Source organism: Triturus cristatus, chromosome 7 (assembly GCF_964204655.1).
Source record: "Triturus cristatus chromosome 7, aTriCri1.1, whole genome shotgun sequence".
NCBI classification, from domain to species: Eukaryota; Metazoa; Chordata; class Amphibia; order Caudata; family Salamandridae; genus Triturus; species Triturus cristatus.
Window position 1 is genome coordinate 103,724,963 of NC_140590.1, and position 17,668 is coordinate 103,742,630.

General features: G+C 46.4%; 1 protein-coding gene across 2 annotated transcripts in view; it reads right to left on the reverse strand.

Moving 5' to 3' along the window:
- SMG9 (SMG9 nonsense mediated mRNA decay factor) overlaps positions 1-17,668 on the reverse strand; it is a 196,074-nt gene that overhangs the window by 137,341 nt on the left and 41,065 nt on the right. For both annotated transcript variants that reach the window (XM_085615739.1, XM_085615738.1), the window contains one exon: positions 15,041-15,115. In XM_085615739.1, the coding sequence (XP_085471865.1) occupies positions 15,041-15,088 (48 nt within the window). In that variant the 5' untranslated portion in view covers positions 15,089-15,115. The remainder of the gene's footprint in view (positions 1-15,040; positions 15,116-17,668) is intronic.

Here is a 17,668-nt window from a genome sequence, read left to right on the forward strand (position 1 = left end):
ACTCCTGCACTCTTAGCTGCGACTGGTTCTGAGAACCCTGAGCCCACCACCAAGTAAAACATTGGTTACTATCCGTAAAATCAGCCTGGGGGTGAGCTTGAGGGTACTACGCAGAAAAAAGAAAAATGCCCGTGCATTTCCCAAAGGCCATGAAATACAGGGAATGTCAATACAGCAGAAAGGTTGCGCATGAAGGAGCAGGAAAACATCGCTTCCCTCCAACGCCCTTCCAGCATTCACTGGTAAGAGTCTGAGAGGGGGTGGGGGACGAGAGAGGCCTTCATTACTGTCATTTCGCACTCTGCCTTTTGCAATTTGCTTCGGTGTCGTCCACACTGTAATATGTAGGGTCCTGTCCTTTCTTGTCTTCTCAGCCCCTTATTCCACTCAGTGTGGTCCTGTGCACAGAGATAACCCCCCCCCCCCCCAGCACCCCATACAGCGCTGCATGGTCATAAAGGACACGTGACAAGCTCCATGGTGTGCTGCCGGCATGAAGGCCAGTTTTCAGAGGGCCTACACTTCCCAGCTGTCTCTCGGATATGGCGGCTGAAGCAGCCAGGCCATGCATTGCAGGTTCACTTAAACTGCCTGCCTCTGATAAACGAGTGCCTGAGACACTGGCAGGTACTGGAACGCAAGTGCAGAGGCGCAGGCGCTGTATGTATTTAGTGCTGCAGCCGAGTACTGGCCCTTCAGCCCCATTGCTTCTGCACCGAATAAAACAAACATGCAGTTGATGCGCACGTGTGCATGGACCTTTCCGTCAGTTGCTAATGACTTTCTCTTTCTCTGAAAAGAAATGCTGTGCTCGGACCCCGATTCCTTTCGGCATTGGAGTGCAGTAGCCGATAAAGAGCTGGGCTGGCGGTGGGATGTTAAGAGCCATTCTGTGATGCGTGAGAGAAGAGCACATACTAGTTAGACAGCAAAGCCTGCGAGGGTACCTGCTGTAGGTCGAAGTACCTGGCACATCCCATCACTTATCCTTTCAAGATGCAGAACAGAGCACCTAAAGGAACGGGAATAGAGGGCGCACGAACAAGAAAAACAGCTCCCCCGCTGCCACCAGAAGTGTCATTGCCTGGTCCCCCCGCACGCTAGCATGGTGCTCCAACATTACTAATGTCTTTTTTCTCTGCCTTTGCCTGGATATGAGAGACATGATCTGGCTGCAGTTGTACTCGGGCATAAGGCTCACTCTGCGAGTGTGAGGAACTCGCGGGGATTGAGGCAACTAGGATTGCACCCATCTAGTTCTTGGGAAAATATCCAACAAATTGTGGTGCACAGGACCGGAGGTTCAATACCCTAAACCACCCAAGGTTAAGATACCTTTCAACAATAAACTTTCACTCTGAGGGTGTGTCTGGCAGCTATCAAGACCTAACCGGTTCCGAAACTGCTAGGGATCTTTTTTTAGCAACTTACCCCTAAACCAAAGCTGGATAAAGACGAGCCCCTGAGTGAAGAACCAGGAGCGCGTGTGTGTGTAATTGTAATTTACATTTGAACCGGAATGAAGGGTGGCGGCGACTACTGGAGGGTGTTTGTGTCTGCAGCCCTCAGCATTAGATGCTGCATACATTGCTTTATGTTCCTGTTATTAATACGGGGATTACTTTATTTGCTGTCAGTGCATGGTTTGTGTTTCTACTGCATTTGTCTGAAGTAGTGGGGAGGTTCGTGTTGAGAGGAGCTGTAGGTCGATCTTCATTGCTAAGGTATCAAAAGCACTATAAATGATGGGGTCTTGTGTCCATGAAGAACTTTGAGACCTCTTATGGCTAGAGCTAGGAAGCAGGGAGAGAGGGGCCTGCGACATGCTGGCATTCGCAGTGCGTTGGTCCCTGCTCTACGTGTGGTTTTGGGGTACCCCCTGCTCCCTTCTTCCTATAGCCATTTCTGGTTCTTCAGGGAAATACTAGTGGTGAGGCTGCAGAAGTGGTTTGGTGATCATCACGGACCACAATGACAAACAGAAAATGACATCGAATAATGGAGGGTGCTTGTTCAACTGAAAACCTAATACTGGATTCAGAAATCCCAGTAACTGAAGCATAAATAAATTAAATTCATCATCCTGGATTCCACACAATTCGGGTTTCGTGCAGGACATAGCACGGAACTGGCCCTGATTAAGGCGACGGAGGAGGGGAGAGAGGCGGTGGATCAGAGGGGTGAGGCAGTCCTGATTCTGCTGGACCTGTCGGCGGCATTCGACACGGTGCATCATGGTGTGTTGTTGGACCGGTTGGCCAAGTCTGGAGTGGAAGGCATGGCCGGGAGCCTCCTGAAGTCTTTTTTGGCTGATAGAACCCAAACCGTGGAGCTGGGTGCCGAGGTGTCCAAACCATTTGCCCTCCCTTGCGGGGTTCCGCAAGGGTCTTCCCTGAGCCCCACTCTTTTTAACATTTACATTAGTCCGTTGGGAGCCTTGATTAGATCCCATGGCCTCCAACTTACTTCGTACGCAGATGACACGCAAATCGTGCTATCGATACAAAGAGAGTCTAAAGTGGATATGACAACTAGGTGTCATGATTGTCTTAAAGATATCGCAAACTGGATGGCCGCAAATTGCCTCAAACTGAATGCCGGCAAGACTGAGGTCATGATATTTGGAAATAATCCAAATACCTGGTCGCCAGCCATGTGGCCCGAGACCCTAGGGAAGCAGCCAGTGCCTACCCCAAAAGCTAGGAATCTGGGTGTCATTATGGACCAGAAATTGGACTTTGTAGGTCAGGTCAGCGGAGTGGTTTCTTCATGCTTTCACATCATCAGGATACTAAGGAAGGTAAAAACATTCCTGCCCAAGGATGGTTTCCGGTTAGCAGTCTCAGCTTTGATCCTGTCGCGCCTCGACTTGTCAAGAATTCCTGTCATGCGAGGGGAGGAAAACGGTAACCAGCGAAAACGGACTACATCTCCCAGGATGCTTAGCGGTTGAGAGGTTATGTAAACAGGAGAGCTGTTACATAACTCAAGGAAAACACGCCCTTATGTAAACAGGAGAGCTGTTACATAACTCAAGGAAAACACGCCCTTATGTAAACAGGAGAGCTGTTACATAACTCAAGGAAAACACGCCCTATAAAGGGAGGAACCGGGAGGTACAACGCTGTCGGATATTGTGTTTACACCGACGTACCTGCTTAGTGAAGAGCAGTGTTCCGGAGTGGTGCTCCAGTAAGGCAAGAACGGAGGTAGGTCGAGTCGTTACTCCCTGGGCCGTGTCTTGCCCCATCGTCACCTGTGAAGGACCCGGAAGCTCTACCGGTTAACCATTGAGCTTCGCTTTTTGACTCGGCTGAGTCAAAGCGCAGTGGCGCTTTTGCTGGTTGGAGTCGTAACTCCCAGCCCGACCAGAGATACAGGGACTGCCAGCTGTAACGCACACCAGGAGGTGTTTGCCGCGTTACAGACTCGGAAGTCCACAGGATCGATCGAGCGGCTGCTCTCGGTTCAGTCTTCTTGCTTTTGATTGGGGTATCGGTGACGCATCACCAGGAGGTGACTCCGCGTCCCGGTGCAGTCTGAGGAAGAGGTTGAGCGGCTGCTCCCTCAGGTAGAGACCCCGGCTGGGTGTTTCCCTGACTCCTCGATTCTCCCCAACACTCTTCGTGCCCCTCACAGCCTACCGATTGGCATTGTCAGCCATTTCATTTCTGCCCTCTGTTGGCATACGCCGGGATCGGCGTATATGCAGAGGACGGTTAGGACCATCCGTGCTGTGGGCTGGTAACGTACTTAGCCTGGAGGATTCCAGTGGCTATAACCTTTGTTTATTCTTTGTATTATTTTTGCCTTCATTAAAATAACTAACCCTTCACAAGTGGTTGCGTCCTCATTATCGTGTCTGTTAAACGATCCTGAGACGTTCAGGGCGTTACACGACTACTGCAATAGTTTGTACCTTAATCTGAAAAAAAAACATCTGGACAGACTGCAGGTGGTTCAAAACGCGGCAGCGAGACTATTGACTGGTGCTCCTAAGTATGTTTCAGTTCGAGAAGGAATAAGGAAACTCCATTGGCTTCCGATTCACAGACGCTCTCAATTTAAGGCCATTTGTACGGTTTTCAAGGCCTTGAAAGGCACTGGCCCAGAGTTCATGAGGGATTGTTTTAGGCGGTATGTGCCAGGGAGGGCACTGCGCTCTGCTGAGAACAACCTTGTGGTTGTTCCCAGGATAAAAAAGGCTAGCTGGGGTGGAAAGATGTTTTCCTTTGGCGCGGCCTCCGCATGGAATTGCCTTCCAGCACATCTTAGGAGAGAGGAGGAACTTATGTCTTTTAGGAGGGGGCTGAAGACTTGGCTGTTCAGGGATTAGACCCTCGTTCTCTAGGGATGCTCAGCATGACAGCGCCAGGACACCCTCGGGTATTAGTGCGCTTTATAAGCTCCTAAATAAATAAATAAATAAATAAATCTAGCCTCTGACTACCCATCAGGCCAGGAAGGTGTTTCCAACTCTACTGTGACTGAGCCCAGGCATTCTTGCAGGTGTGACATGGAATGCCGAGTCTTTTTAGTGACTCACCACCCCTCCATCTAAATGATCCTCATCCCTCCACTTCTAGATGGACTGTTCCTTCCCTTTGCTGTGAGAATGAAGCTTGCTTTGCTGCTGTGTGAGTGTGCGGTAAATGTACTACATACCTTTTATTCTGAGTGAGACAAACTTGTACATCTATTGAAGAGTTGCATCTCCAAGTCAGTGAAGCGTACACTGCTGCTACCATTACTACACCTGAACTGTGCACAAAAACCTTTTACTTCCACTGCCAGTTTTGTATATCAACCTTGTGTGGGAGAAGAATGTGCGATGTCGCCTTGCATAAATCAGAATATAACCACGTTGCACCTGCCCAGCATTGTAAAAGGAAACATTTATTTAAATTCCTCATTTAAACAATAGAAACCCTTGTAAGAATTGAGGATAGCGTCTCAGTGAACCACAGTACCTCTGCTACGTGATTCTGCTGTCCCATGAACAGCTTATAAGCTCTGCCTAGAAGTGCAGTTATTCCCATCCACACATTTATCAGAAAATCTCGCAAGTATTTTTGAAGCTGGAGAGCTAGAAGTTGGCCCTAGGAAGGAGAAAACCCTTCTGTCCTACGGGTTCATATTCCGACAGAGTCTGCCCCAAAGACACAGCAAGAAATGTAGTTAATTACCGGTCTGCACTCTGCCTGTAGGCACTATTTCTCTACATATGAAAATCTGTTACCGGCACACTGGCTGCTAAGTGGGTGTGGTGAATGAGCCACTTTTGCGGTCTGACACCCTATGATGACCCTCAACCACCACCATTTTGTACTGACTTAAGTGTGTTATGTTACCTTAGCCTTAATGTAGGATGGGTTTGCATATGCCTGCTTTTCTTCTGCATTTTAGTGGAATAGTCTTTCCAAGAATAGAAGGTATGGGATGTTGAGGTGCAGTGTTGTGGGTGGTGGTGCACACATGTGCTCAATGTTATATACTGAGGGATTAAGTGTATAATGTTATTTGGGTTAGGTGAATTATGACTTTGACCTATTGGCTTTGACGTGGTCTAATGTCATTCTGCCTTTTTACTTTACCTTGCTTCAAACTTTTCTGTGTGCACAGTGGTGCTTGTAAGTTGTGTGGATGAGAATTATAGGTGCTCCTTTGACATGGTTTTATGTCATCCTTGCTTTTCTGATTCCATCTTGCTTTGGGCCTTTGTGTGCATGGCTTAACTAACTCCATTTTCATGCTGAAGCCATTTTCTGTGCCTGCACGAAGAGGAGGGCAAGTTCTCTCTCCTGTTTTTCGCATTTTTCGGACTAGAGAGAACTGGTTCTTATCAGAGGAATGTACATGGTTTGACTCGTAGCCATAGCAAGGGCCTGATCAACCATTGCTGTGACCTTGGAGCAAGCTGGTACGGGCTCTCATGAGAACTAGGGGCGGAGCTTGCTAGAAGCTTCGCTGTCTTTGAATGTGTATTAAAAAGGGGAGTCTACACTGGCCTGGTGGAAGTTCATCCGTCGAGCAGACGTGTTGTCACGGAAAAGTGGTGTCATCTCTGAGCTTTCGCCCGGTTCAAGCAATGGACTCCCCTTGATCAAAGTGGGGGGAAATGATGGAGCATTAGGTGAGGTGTCTCTGCTACTAACTGTCTCTTGATTCTTTACTGATTCTCTCCTTTCCTTCTTATTTCTGATTCTTATATCCATACATATATATTTCTACATATAAATATATTTGCATTGATTGTGTTTCAATCATACTATTGATCTGTTAGAGTCTGCTATGTTAGGTGCATTTGGCTTACTGTGTGGTGCTATTTACTAATAAATACATCCCAGATATACCAATTCGTCTTTTCCTTGTAGCAGGAGGTGTGGACTCTTCTTCGCCAAGTATTCTGTTGTAGAAGGATGGGTGAATTCCCTTCTAGCAGGTAATTGTGTTATAGGAAGTTGGTCTAATCCTGGCAAGTGATGTGCAATGTCTGTGTATATATTGTTTTCTTGCCTTGCCTTTGGGGGAGTGTTGAAAGTTTGCCCACCTTAGGAAGTGCTGTGTATATGTTATATTCCATAAGTTTGGAACTGATATTCTCTCCCTGGGAAAGTGACGGTACATTCCTTGGTCCAGGGGAGATCTAAATTTGTCATTAGAGTGGGCGCAGTGCACAATGACACATCTTCACACATACTGCATAACTAGCCAGAACAACATTTGCATATTAGGGTGCATCACCATTCACTGCATAATTGTACTGGCATTTGAAATATACCCTGCATGGTATGTTGCACTGTTTGCTGTGCAACATACCATCTCTGTGCAGACCTAGCTTAGTGATTTATGGAGAAGGTAAGGCAAGCAGATATTTACAGCAAGATTTCTGTAACATTTTCAGATTATTTAAATTTTTTATTTCCACACCCCTGATTGTGGCCCTGGCGTCACTTCCAGGGCAGGACAGACCAGATCAGACACGGAACTGCACGACACCACCTACTGGAGAGTGTGAGAATTGTATCCAGCAGAACAATAATTACACAGAGCGGCAGGTCAAAGAGATCAAGGGTGCATTGCCATTTACTGAATGTTGGATGATAGTCTCCCTAAAATTGGATCAAGCAAAAACTTGTTTAGGGAAAAAACGGAGTCTCTCCACCTCCCTACCAGAGAAACCACCCCTCAAGTTAAAGGGAAAAAAAGGCTTGAGACACATGCACATTAGGCATTTCATTCACTTAGATCAAAGAATGACAAAAATACAACTGCAGCCAAACCTGCAAAAAATGATTGCTGCTAAATACTCCACCTAAGAAAAATCATTGGACATGTACTTTCAAGTTTTACAAGTCCTGGAAGGGAAAAACTCTTAAATTCAATTTTCCCTACTGTGAGCCCTACCTCTCCCATAGGATAACATTGGGTTACCTTATTACAATTAATTAGTGCTAACTTTTGATTGAAAACAGGTAGAAATGTCATGTTTGGACTCAAATAAACTGTAATTTGAAATCCGCTTTAATGATAAAGTCGGACTTTAGATTACAATTTTGAAAATGCCAGTTTTAGAAAATTGAAAATGCCAGTTTTAGAAAATTGGCAATCTCCTGCCCTAAACTTTTCGAGAACTTCTAGGATGCCCAGATGATCTGCTGCAGCTGGACCTGCTGACCTCTGATGGAGTGAGTTCACGCTGCACGCTGAATTTTAAGGTTACTTTTTGAGCAGGACAAACTTGGCCACTATATCCAGAACGCACTCCATCCCGGTCGGCCTGAACTTGTGACTTTACCCCGGTCTAGCAAGCCCAGATACCCACAGTTAACGTTTTCTGGATCTTTACATTATTTTTACTCACACCTTTAAAATTGCATATCTCTGGTTCTCCTGATTGGATATGCGTTGGTATGTTCTTGGTTTATTTACTAAAATTTACTCTGATTTTCTTAATTAGCCTGGGATATCTATTGTGTTGTATATTTAACTTAGTTATCGGTTAAGTATTCATGCACACACAAACTACCTCTACATTAAGCCGGACTGATTTTGTGCCAAGCTATCAGAGGGTTAATCACAGGTTAATTTGGTGACTTTTGGGGTTCACCCTGACAAGAATTGCTTTTGTTGCTTGGGAAGGGTTTTATCTGTCCATCAATCAAAATCCTAATTTCTTACACTTACAGTAGGTCTGCCTGCATATTTGAACAACTAACTGTGTACCACAGAAAGGACACTAAAGCAGAAGTTTTCAAACTGGGATGTGGCCACAGAATGGGGATAGAGAGGAGTTCATTTGGCTGCGCATTCAGGGATCTGCAAGACGAGTTCCACTGTCAAGATGCTCTGAGGAGCAATGTGGACGCCATGGACCTGCGCCATCTACTGTGGATAGGTTACCCAACCCATAGACATGATGGTCCACCCACTACCATACTGTAATTTCATGTGAATACACAAAGTACAGAGTCTTACTGCCAGCTTTTTAAAATAAATTGTCGATGCTCAGAGATAGTCGCACCATAACGCACTCCAATGCATAGGCTCAGGTTCACAGTTTAGCAGTTTTCTTATTGCGCGATTTTCTCCTTCCAGATTTGCCTGCTGGGACAGTGAGTCCTCGTGGCCCCTGGCACCAGTAGGGTAGGTAAACAATATAATGTACTGCTCGTCATGTGATGCTAATCGTGTTGTTGTGCCTGTTGTGTATGAAACATTATAAAAAAAACAATAAAGACTGATATAACAATATATGGTGTGATCAGGTCACAGGGTTAGGAGAAGAAAACCTGCAGCATGGAAGTGCAACCTACTGCATTTGGAGAGGATGTCCAACCTTTGTTTTGCCAGGTATGCTTTGGAATTACAACAATCTGTAAATCTCACACTTTTATTCTGTAGTTGGTTTCCTTAATTGTGGGTTTTCACAAAACAAAGCACAGTAGAAAGAGGGAACCAGCTCCGGCAAAAGAAACAGGGCCAAAAATGAAAAAGGTAACAAGCTCAAATGCCACTCAAGATTTCAAGGAAGGTAGAGCGAGGAGGTGGACTTTATTGATCATGTGGCCCATTTTACCAGATTTAACAAGAAATGTTGTAGAGGAGTGGTAATCTGTGGAGGGATGGAAGTTGCCACCGGTGAGGTTGCTGTGCTGTGATATAACAGAAGCTGGGAGCTGACTGCTGGGAGCCAGCTGCTAAAAGCAACATGGCTGTGCAGAAGAGTGTCCGAGCCGTGGGCACTGACAGTCAGAGGATACGCCGAAAGGGTGAGATCACCGACTTGGAGATGCTGAGTTCCAGCAATGTGGAGACCCTTTCAATATGATGTGACGAGTATCAGCATAACTGGCGCCTACCTAGAATAGGTCCTGGGTTGCAGCTATGGCTGGCAAGTGGATACGGCAGCAGGAGATTTCCCCAATTAGAGTGACAGCAGACTTGGTCCTTAATAGAAGGTGTGTATGCCTTACACTTATGGTGCAATGGCAGGTAAAAACCCATGGAGATCCAAACAGAACCTTTTGCTGTCTCCATGTAGGAAAACAAAGATTATGAGGTGGGCATTATCATAGCTGATAAACATTTGGGATGATCCATTTAAAGGATAAAAGGAGTTGATTGGGGCATGAGGGGGTGCAGGGGGGTTTTGAGACTTTATTATGAGGAAATTTATTATTAAAGTGGAGAATTCAGACTCAGCAGTGAAGGGGAGGCTACAGGGAACAGAGCCTTAGCTCTCCCGGCTGGTTTGTTGACAGCAACAGTAGACATGTCTGATCATGGCCGAGGAGAGATTAAACACTTCAAGTCTGCTGGGGTAGAGGTTCTCAGTCTCTTATTTTCTTCATTTTCCTATATCCCTTTCACTGTGTTCTACTCAGTCACTATCTCACAATCACTTTATCCTATAACAATCTACACATTACTCAGCATTCCTTCATTCCTTCTCCCTTGTTTCTATTTCTCTGTAACATTTGACTACTCCCAATCTTTACTTTCACTCATCCTGTCTCTGATTCTGTCAATGATTCTACCTCTAACGCTTATTACTTAAACTTTTATTCACAACCTGCCCGCCACTTTCTGCATCCTTTCACTCTTTACTTGATCACAAGGTATTTGACACCAACTCCTCTCAACTGACCCTTTTGACCCTGCCCTCATCCTGTGGTTCTTCATAACAGCGCTGATCAGGTAAGCCAGGCCCCAAGTAACGACACTATCTGAATGGCACCCTCTCCATGGTTTTCCAGACTCCACACTGACACCCTTGGGGACATCCAACACGCTGAAGCATAACAAAATGTGTATTTGTAAAGGGGACGTTCACCCAAGGGTATCTTGGAGCTGAATAACAGATGTTTATCGTTACCCAACTAAATAGTACTCATTTTATTGACCTCAGAAGGATGGAAGGCTGAGTGAACCTGCCGGGATTTGAACCTGTGACTACAAGGTCAAACACAGGCCCCTACAGTGGACAAATTAGACCACCAAGCTACCAGAGCAGGCAACAGTTCTCATCCATCGCCACTTTTTTCCACCGCAAGATAGCAGACATCCACGACAGCTTCAACACCCAGACAGCCCCAACAGACAGCAACACAAGAGACTCTCCGCACACCATCGACCACGACCTCCTGCTAGCCTGGGCCAGCGTGAGCATCGATGACACCATCAAGACCATGAGCACAAACCACTCCGGCTCCCCGTCAGACCCATTCCCGCACCACATCTTCAACAAAGCCAGCAGCTCCATCGCACCCCACCTGCGCAACGTAATCCATCTCTCCCTCGTGACTGCGACCTTCCCAGAGAGCTGGAAACATGCTGAGATCAACGTCCTAATCAAAAAACCCAAGGCAGACTCTAGAGACCTCAAGAACTTCGGGCCCATCTCTCTGCTCCCATTCCCGGCCAAGGTCATCGAGAAGATCGTCAACAGACAGCTAACCCGATACCACAAAGAAAACAGAATCCTGGACCCTTCCCAGTCAGGGTTCCGCAGCAACTACAGCACCGAGACCGCCCTCATCGCCGCCACCGACGACATCAGGACCCTGCTGGACAACGGTGAGACCGCAGCCCTCATCCTCCTGGACCTCTCCGCCGCCTTCAACACTGTCTGCCAACGCACACTACGCGCACGCCTCCACGCCGTAGAGATCCGAGACAAAGCTCTGGAATGGACCACCTCCTTCCTCTCCGGCAGAACCCAGAGCGTCCGCCTCTCCCCATTCCGATCCGAAGCCTCCGAGATCATCTGCGGCGTACCCCAGGGATCTTTCCTCAGCCCGACACTGTTCAACATTTACATGGCCCCGCTCGCAGACGTCGTCCGACAGCACGACCTTAACATAATCTCCTACGCCGACGACACTCAACTGATCCTCTCCCTCACCAAGGACCCCATCACCGCCAAAGCCAACCTCCACGAAGGAATGAAGGCCATCGCCGACTGGATGAAGATCAGCCGACTGAAGCTGGACACGGACAAAACGGAGGTCCTCATCCTCGGCTCCAACCCTTCAGCCTGGGACGACTCCTGGTGGCCGACGGCACTGGGGGCAACCACGAACGCAACCTGGGAATCATCCTCGACTCAACGCTCTCCATGACCAAGCAAGTCAACGCAGTCTCCTCCTCCTGCTGCTGCTTCAACACCCTCCGCATGCTCCGCAAGATCTACAGGTGGATCCCGACATATACAAGAAGAACTGTCACCCAGGCCCTCGTCAGCATCAGACTCTACTACGGAAACGCCCTCTGCGCGGGAGCCCCGACCAAGCTCATCAAACGACTGCAACGCAGCCAAAACGCCTCGGCACAACTGATCCTCGACGTACCACGCCATGGCCACATCACCCCCACCTGAGAAACCTGCACTGACTGCCCGTCAACAAGAGGATATCCTTCAACCTCCTCATCCACGCACACAAGGCACTCCACAAGACCGGCCCAGCCTACCTCAACAGACGACTTTCCTTCTACATCCCCAACCGCCAGCTCCGCTCCACCGACCTCGCACTCGCCACCGCCCTGCGCATCCGAAGAACAACCACCGGCGGGAGATGCTTCTCCCACCTCGCCGCCAAGACCTGGAACACCCTCCCACTGTGCCTACGACAGACCCAAGACCTGCTGACCTTCAGGAGCCTACTCAAGACTTGGTGGTTCGATCAGTAGCGCCCGCCCAACCTCCCATCGCCTTGAGACCCTCATGGGTATGTAGTGCGCTCTACAAATGCTTGATTGACTGACTGATTGATTGATCCAGGACCTGATCACATTGTCCCCATTCTGATGGAACTCTATTGGCTCACCTTGCCGGCCCACACCATCCTCAAAACCAGCTGCATTATTTACAAAGCCATTACAACTAGCACTTCCCCAGTTTATTTTGCAGACAAGATCATCACTGGTGGTTCTCGGCACATCCGCATTCAGGACACCATCAGACTGCAGACTATGAAGTGAAAAAAGAAAAAACAAGACGTAATATTTCCATCTACGCATCCAGGATCTGGAACAATAGCCCCATATCCATTAGGACAGCCCCAACGCTGCTCTAATTTAGGAAAGAGTTGAACCAATTTAGGGAAGTGTTGAACACCACATCACAATGCATTAACCGTCCATAACCCAGCTACCTTTCTTAATCACTTGTTGACTTAATGCATGCCTTTTACCCTGTACAGCGCTCTGACAGTTTTCTGCTAAGTTGTGCTATATAAATATCCTACACATGTGACCAGTGGTTCTGGGCAGGTTGAATGCTCCCAAACATGCGTCTTCAAGGGACAAGTAGCCTCTACCAAGAACACAATTGTGTGAGGGAAAGCAAGGGTCTTAATTCAACAAATTGGTGAGATAAGCATAGTATAGAAAAGATGGAAGCCCACTACACTAGAGGCACATATTTTTTATTGCTGGAATAAAAAATAAATACATGAATAAGTAAATAGAATCATGGACCAGGCAATTTCGAGCCATGCACAAAGAATCTGGAATCAATCACTAGACAGTCATACGCACTACAAAACTGCCATGATTCCAGGGAGTATTTAAACAAAAAACAAGGGGACCCAATTAAGTACACAAGGACCTTGGGTATCAATTATTAACGTGGACAGTGGTCCTTGTAACAATTAATGCAAGTTAAATAAATATAGAATGCAATCAAATCTATATTTAAACTATCCAGCCGGATAGGGAAATAATCCGATTTATTCAGAATTCGCAAAGCACGAATTTAACCAAAGTGGGGTACAATCCTGTACCAACAAACATAAAAGTGAGGTAATGGGTAACATTAGGACACTGGAAACAAAAACATTTAAGGCAAACCAAAACAAAAAAGCTTGTTGTAATAATAAAGCATGAAACAAGCATGATAGTGAACAAAAACGTGGCACTTAGTATGAGCAGATTTAGTAAGTGTACACGTAGTTAACAAAGGTCGACAACGTTTCGATCCCGTTTACAGAAATAGAGGGATCATCATCAGGACTGACAATATTGCCTTGGGCCCAGATAGAAACGTAGGGTTCCGTGGTAGTGGCCCTAGTGAGGGACCTTCGATAAGGCCCTCAGTGATAAAGCCGTGTGGGAGGATGCGGCAAGGGAGGTTCAACACAATGGTCCCAAATAGCGTTGTGGGAAAGGGAAGGGTCCGTAGTTTCAGCCCCAGTAATTTAAGCGACTGCCGTATAACGGGACCTTGGATAAGGTCCTCAGTCACGGAACCGTGTGGGTGGGTACGGCAAGGGAGGTTCAACCCAGTTATATAGGCAGTGCGGGTTCAAACTGATAGTTGTGAACCGAAACCTAAAGGACGGTCCCAAGCAGGAGCTCAATGACTCTCCAGTGAGTCATTGAGCTCCTGCTTGGGACGGATCATCAAACTTACCCCGTGAATTCACCGTCCTTTAGGTTTCGGTTCACAACTATCAGTTTGAACCCGCACTGCCTATATAACTGGGTTGAACCTCCCTTGCTGTACCCACCCACACGGTTCCGTGACTGAGGACCTTATCCAAGGTCCCGTTATACGGCAGTCGCTTAAATTACTGGGGCTGAAACTACGGACCCTTCCCTTTCCCACAACGCTATTTGGGACCATTGTGTTGAACCTCCCTTGCCGCATCCTCCCACACGGCTTTATCACTGAGGGCCTTATCGAAGGTCCCTCACTAGGGCCACTACCACGGAACCCTACGTTTCTATCTGGGCCCAAGGCAATATTGTCAGTCCTGATGATGATCCCTCTATTTCTGTAAACGGGATCGAAACGTCGTCGACCTTTGTTAACTACGTGTACACTTACTAAATCTGCTCATACTAAGTGCCACGTTTTTGTTCACTATCATGCTTGTTTTATGCTTTATTATTACAACAAGCTTTTTTGTTTTGGTTTGCCTTAAATGTTTTTGTTTCCAGTGTCCTAATGTTACCCATTACCTCACTTTTATGTTTGTTGGTACAGGATTGTACCCCACTTTGGTTAAATTCGCGCTTTGCTAATTCTGAATAAATCGGATTAATTACCTATCCGGCTGGATAGTTTAAATATAGATTTGAATGCATTCTATATTTATTTAACTTGCATTAATTGTTACAAGGACCACTGTCCACGTTAATCATTCCAGGGAGGACATTAAAAAAAAACACACCTTTTCAGAATATACCTACATGACTAACACCTAGAGTCCTTATAATAGCAGGAATTCAACATGTTACACCTGTTCTCTGCTAACAGTTACTTCCTATGGCCAACAATGCATGTTCTTATCATAACTCTTCCGGTTACTATCTGAATTCTGTATTTCAGGTGCATGTAAAGCTCTCCATTACCATGTGGCACGGTTCATGCAACACAAATATCATGAATAAAATACATAAGAGATGTACTCGGACCTCAGTCGGTCATTATGAAGTGCAATGATTGAAAAGGCAGAAAGACAAACACACACAAACTCCCCTATCACCACCCCTGATTAAAAGCTACAGAAAGCTGCTTTTGCATCACTTTTACCCTCTCAGCCGGAGGCTTCGCAAGGATTATCGGGACCTTCTGCATCATGAAGCCTGGGGGGTCGTCACTGCAATCCTGGAAAGAGAAAGAGAACCGGATGAACATATGTAGTGATGTTACTGGACGAGCCAACCATCTTAAAAGCACTACTACAAGCAGAATTAACTACCGGTGATGATATGGAAGATGGAAAAGGAGACAGAGCAATGGAGAATAGCAGACCGAAGCATGCAAAAGAAGGTGTTAAATACAGTTGTTAGAAGTCTTTGAGCATGAGCCAAGAAAGAGGTTTCTGCACTAATAATTCGGTTTTGACGACTAGCAGCTTTAATTGTAACATAAGCAAAAGACATACAATTGATGGACGGAATGCAGAACAAATCAAAACAATCACCCCCAGTCAAGAGATCTGGGTTAAATCCATCATTCTTTTGCTCACCATGCCACCCCAGTTTAGACCTGGCCATATGCAAATCAGTCTTGACCCTGTGCCTCATGGAAACAGTACAGCCCGAACTGCCAAGCCAGGTCCTCCCTGGACCGGAAACAAGCATCCTAGGACCGGTTTCGGGGCTTCACCCCTCTTCAGCCAGGATAGCTTGATTCCAATGGCAGTTCGGGCTGGACTGTTCCCATGAGGCACAGGGTCAAGACTGATTTGCATATGGCCAGGTCTAAACTGGGGAGGCATGGTGAGCAAAAGAATGATGGATTTACCCACTCATTTCACGCAACTCCACTCAACACCACTCCACTTAACTCAGCTCCACAACACTCCAATCAACACCACTTCACTTAACTCAGCTCCATTCCACAACACTCCAATCAACACCACTTTACTTAACTCAGCTCCACTCCACGACACTCCAATCAATGCTACTCCACAAACCTTCATGCCTCTCCATTCAATGTCATTCCGCTACACTCAGTGACACTCCGCTACACTCACTGCCTCTCTGCTCAATGCTGCTCCACTCATGTGGACTCAGGTCCCCGAATGCACCCTCATTGGATGGGGAGTATTTAAAAAACAAGCGTAAAGAGTACGCAACAATTTTAGAGGTCTGGAAGCCCCAAACGCCTACATGACACCAAGAGCAAAATGCAAGAAACCCCAAACAAATGATCCAGAAAAAAAAGTATTTGTTAAGCCTGCTTGTTTGCAGGCTGCCTGGTGTGTCCCAAGGTCACAGAGAAGAAAAATTCTATACTGTGTCCAGCAGTTTATTAATTACTACCCACAGGGAGGGCCAATGTTCCAGGGAGGATCAGCCCATCTGAACATGTTGCACTCCACTCCACTGAATGCCCCCTGGGAGGGCCAGTCCCCAGACAGGGAGCCATTAAGAGTGTATTGCTTTGTCCTTCACAAGTACATGTGAACCAGGGAATCATTGTGCAGCAAGGCAAGGGCTAGCCCTGGGAGCCTAGCTTCTATGGCACAAGGACCATGAAGAGCACTGGACTCCGCTGAGTCGTAGTACCACTGTGTTTTCTCACAAGAAAGCAGGATAATAGAAAGTAGAGAGAGAAAGCCCAGATTATCTGACAGTACTGGAGAGTATGCAGAGCAGGAGTGAAGCTGGCCTAGCTGCATGGGCTCCCATGCAGCCCCAGAAAAGCACAATTTCCCCTTTTCTTTTTAAAAAAGAAAAGGGACAGCAAGTGCTCTCTTTTTCCTGAAAAAGAAAAAAAACGTTCGAAGAGCACCAATAGGCGTTATGGTTTTCAAGAAAGAAAAGAGCAGCACCAGTGCATCAAAGGCCCTGGAAAGCAGTCTATCGAGGGCAGAGAAAACGCCCCTTGAGGCCTGGCAACACCTGTCAACAAGCATTTACAATGCAATGGTCTCGGCATTGGTAAAATTAGAGCTATTGGCATTGCTCATGACATTATTTTTGTTTATGTTTTGGATTTTAAAACATTTAAAGAAACGGCATGGTCATGAGCAATGCCAATAGCTCTAACTTTAACAATGCCGAGACCGTTGCATTGTAAATGCTTGTCCTTTAATTGCAGACGTTATAGGTACACGTCTTTCTAAATGTGCTCGCAAGTAACAGCAGCTTTTTGACCATTCCTATAACAACTTTGGTGAGTGTTCACGTCCAGTTAGTTTCTTAAGCATATCTAGGTTACACATATTGTTATTGCTGTTAACTCGGCCACATCATTTTCATTTCTTTCGTCAGCGCTATTGAATCTCACTTTACACGAACGTGTACCATTGTACTCACCACGTGGAATGGTGAGTTCCCTATTTATTTTTTCATTCGGTTCCCTTTCACTCGGGTTCTGTTTTTTCTATTTGAGCACCTGACAGTTGGCATCTGTTTTGGCACGCACCTCTTAGTGTTCTTCACCATAACTTTATTCATCCTCAGATTTTACTGCACATTGGGTGTTTTCACTACTGCAATTGGTGCATCTCATTTGAGCAAACTAACAGTGTTTACCACAATTTCTTGTGATTGACCACGAAAGCATCATACTAACAGCTGTTGAGCTAATACTCTTCATCTGTCACAAATCAACTACCTTGAGTAATCTCATAATATTTGTTGTAGGTTTGCCCCTGACGAAGGGACCTGTTTGTCCCGAAATGCATCGGGCCGCACCATAAAAACT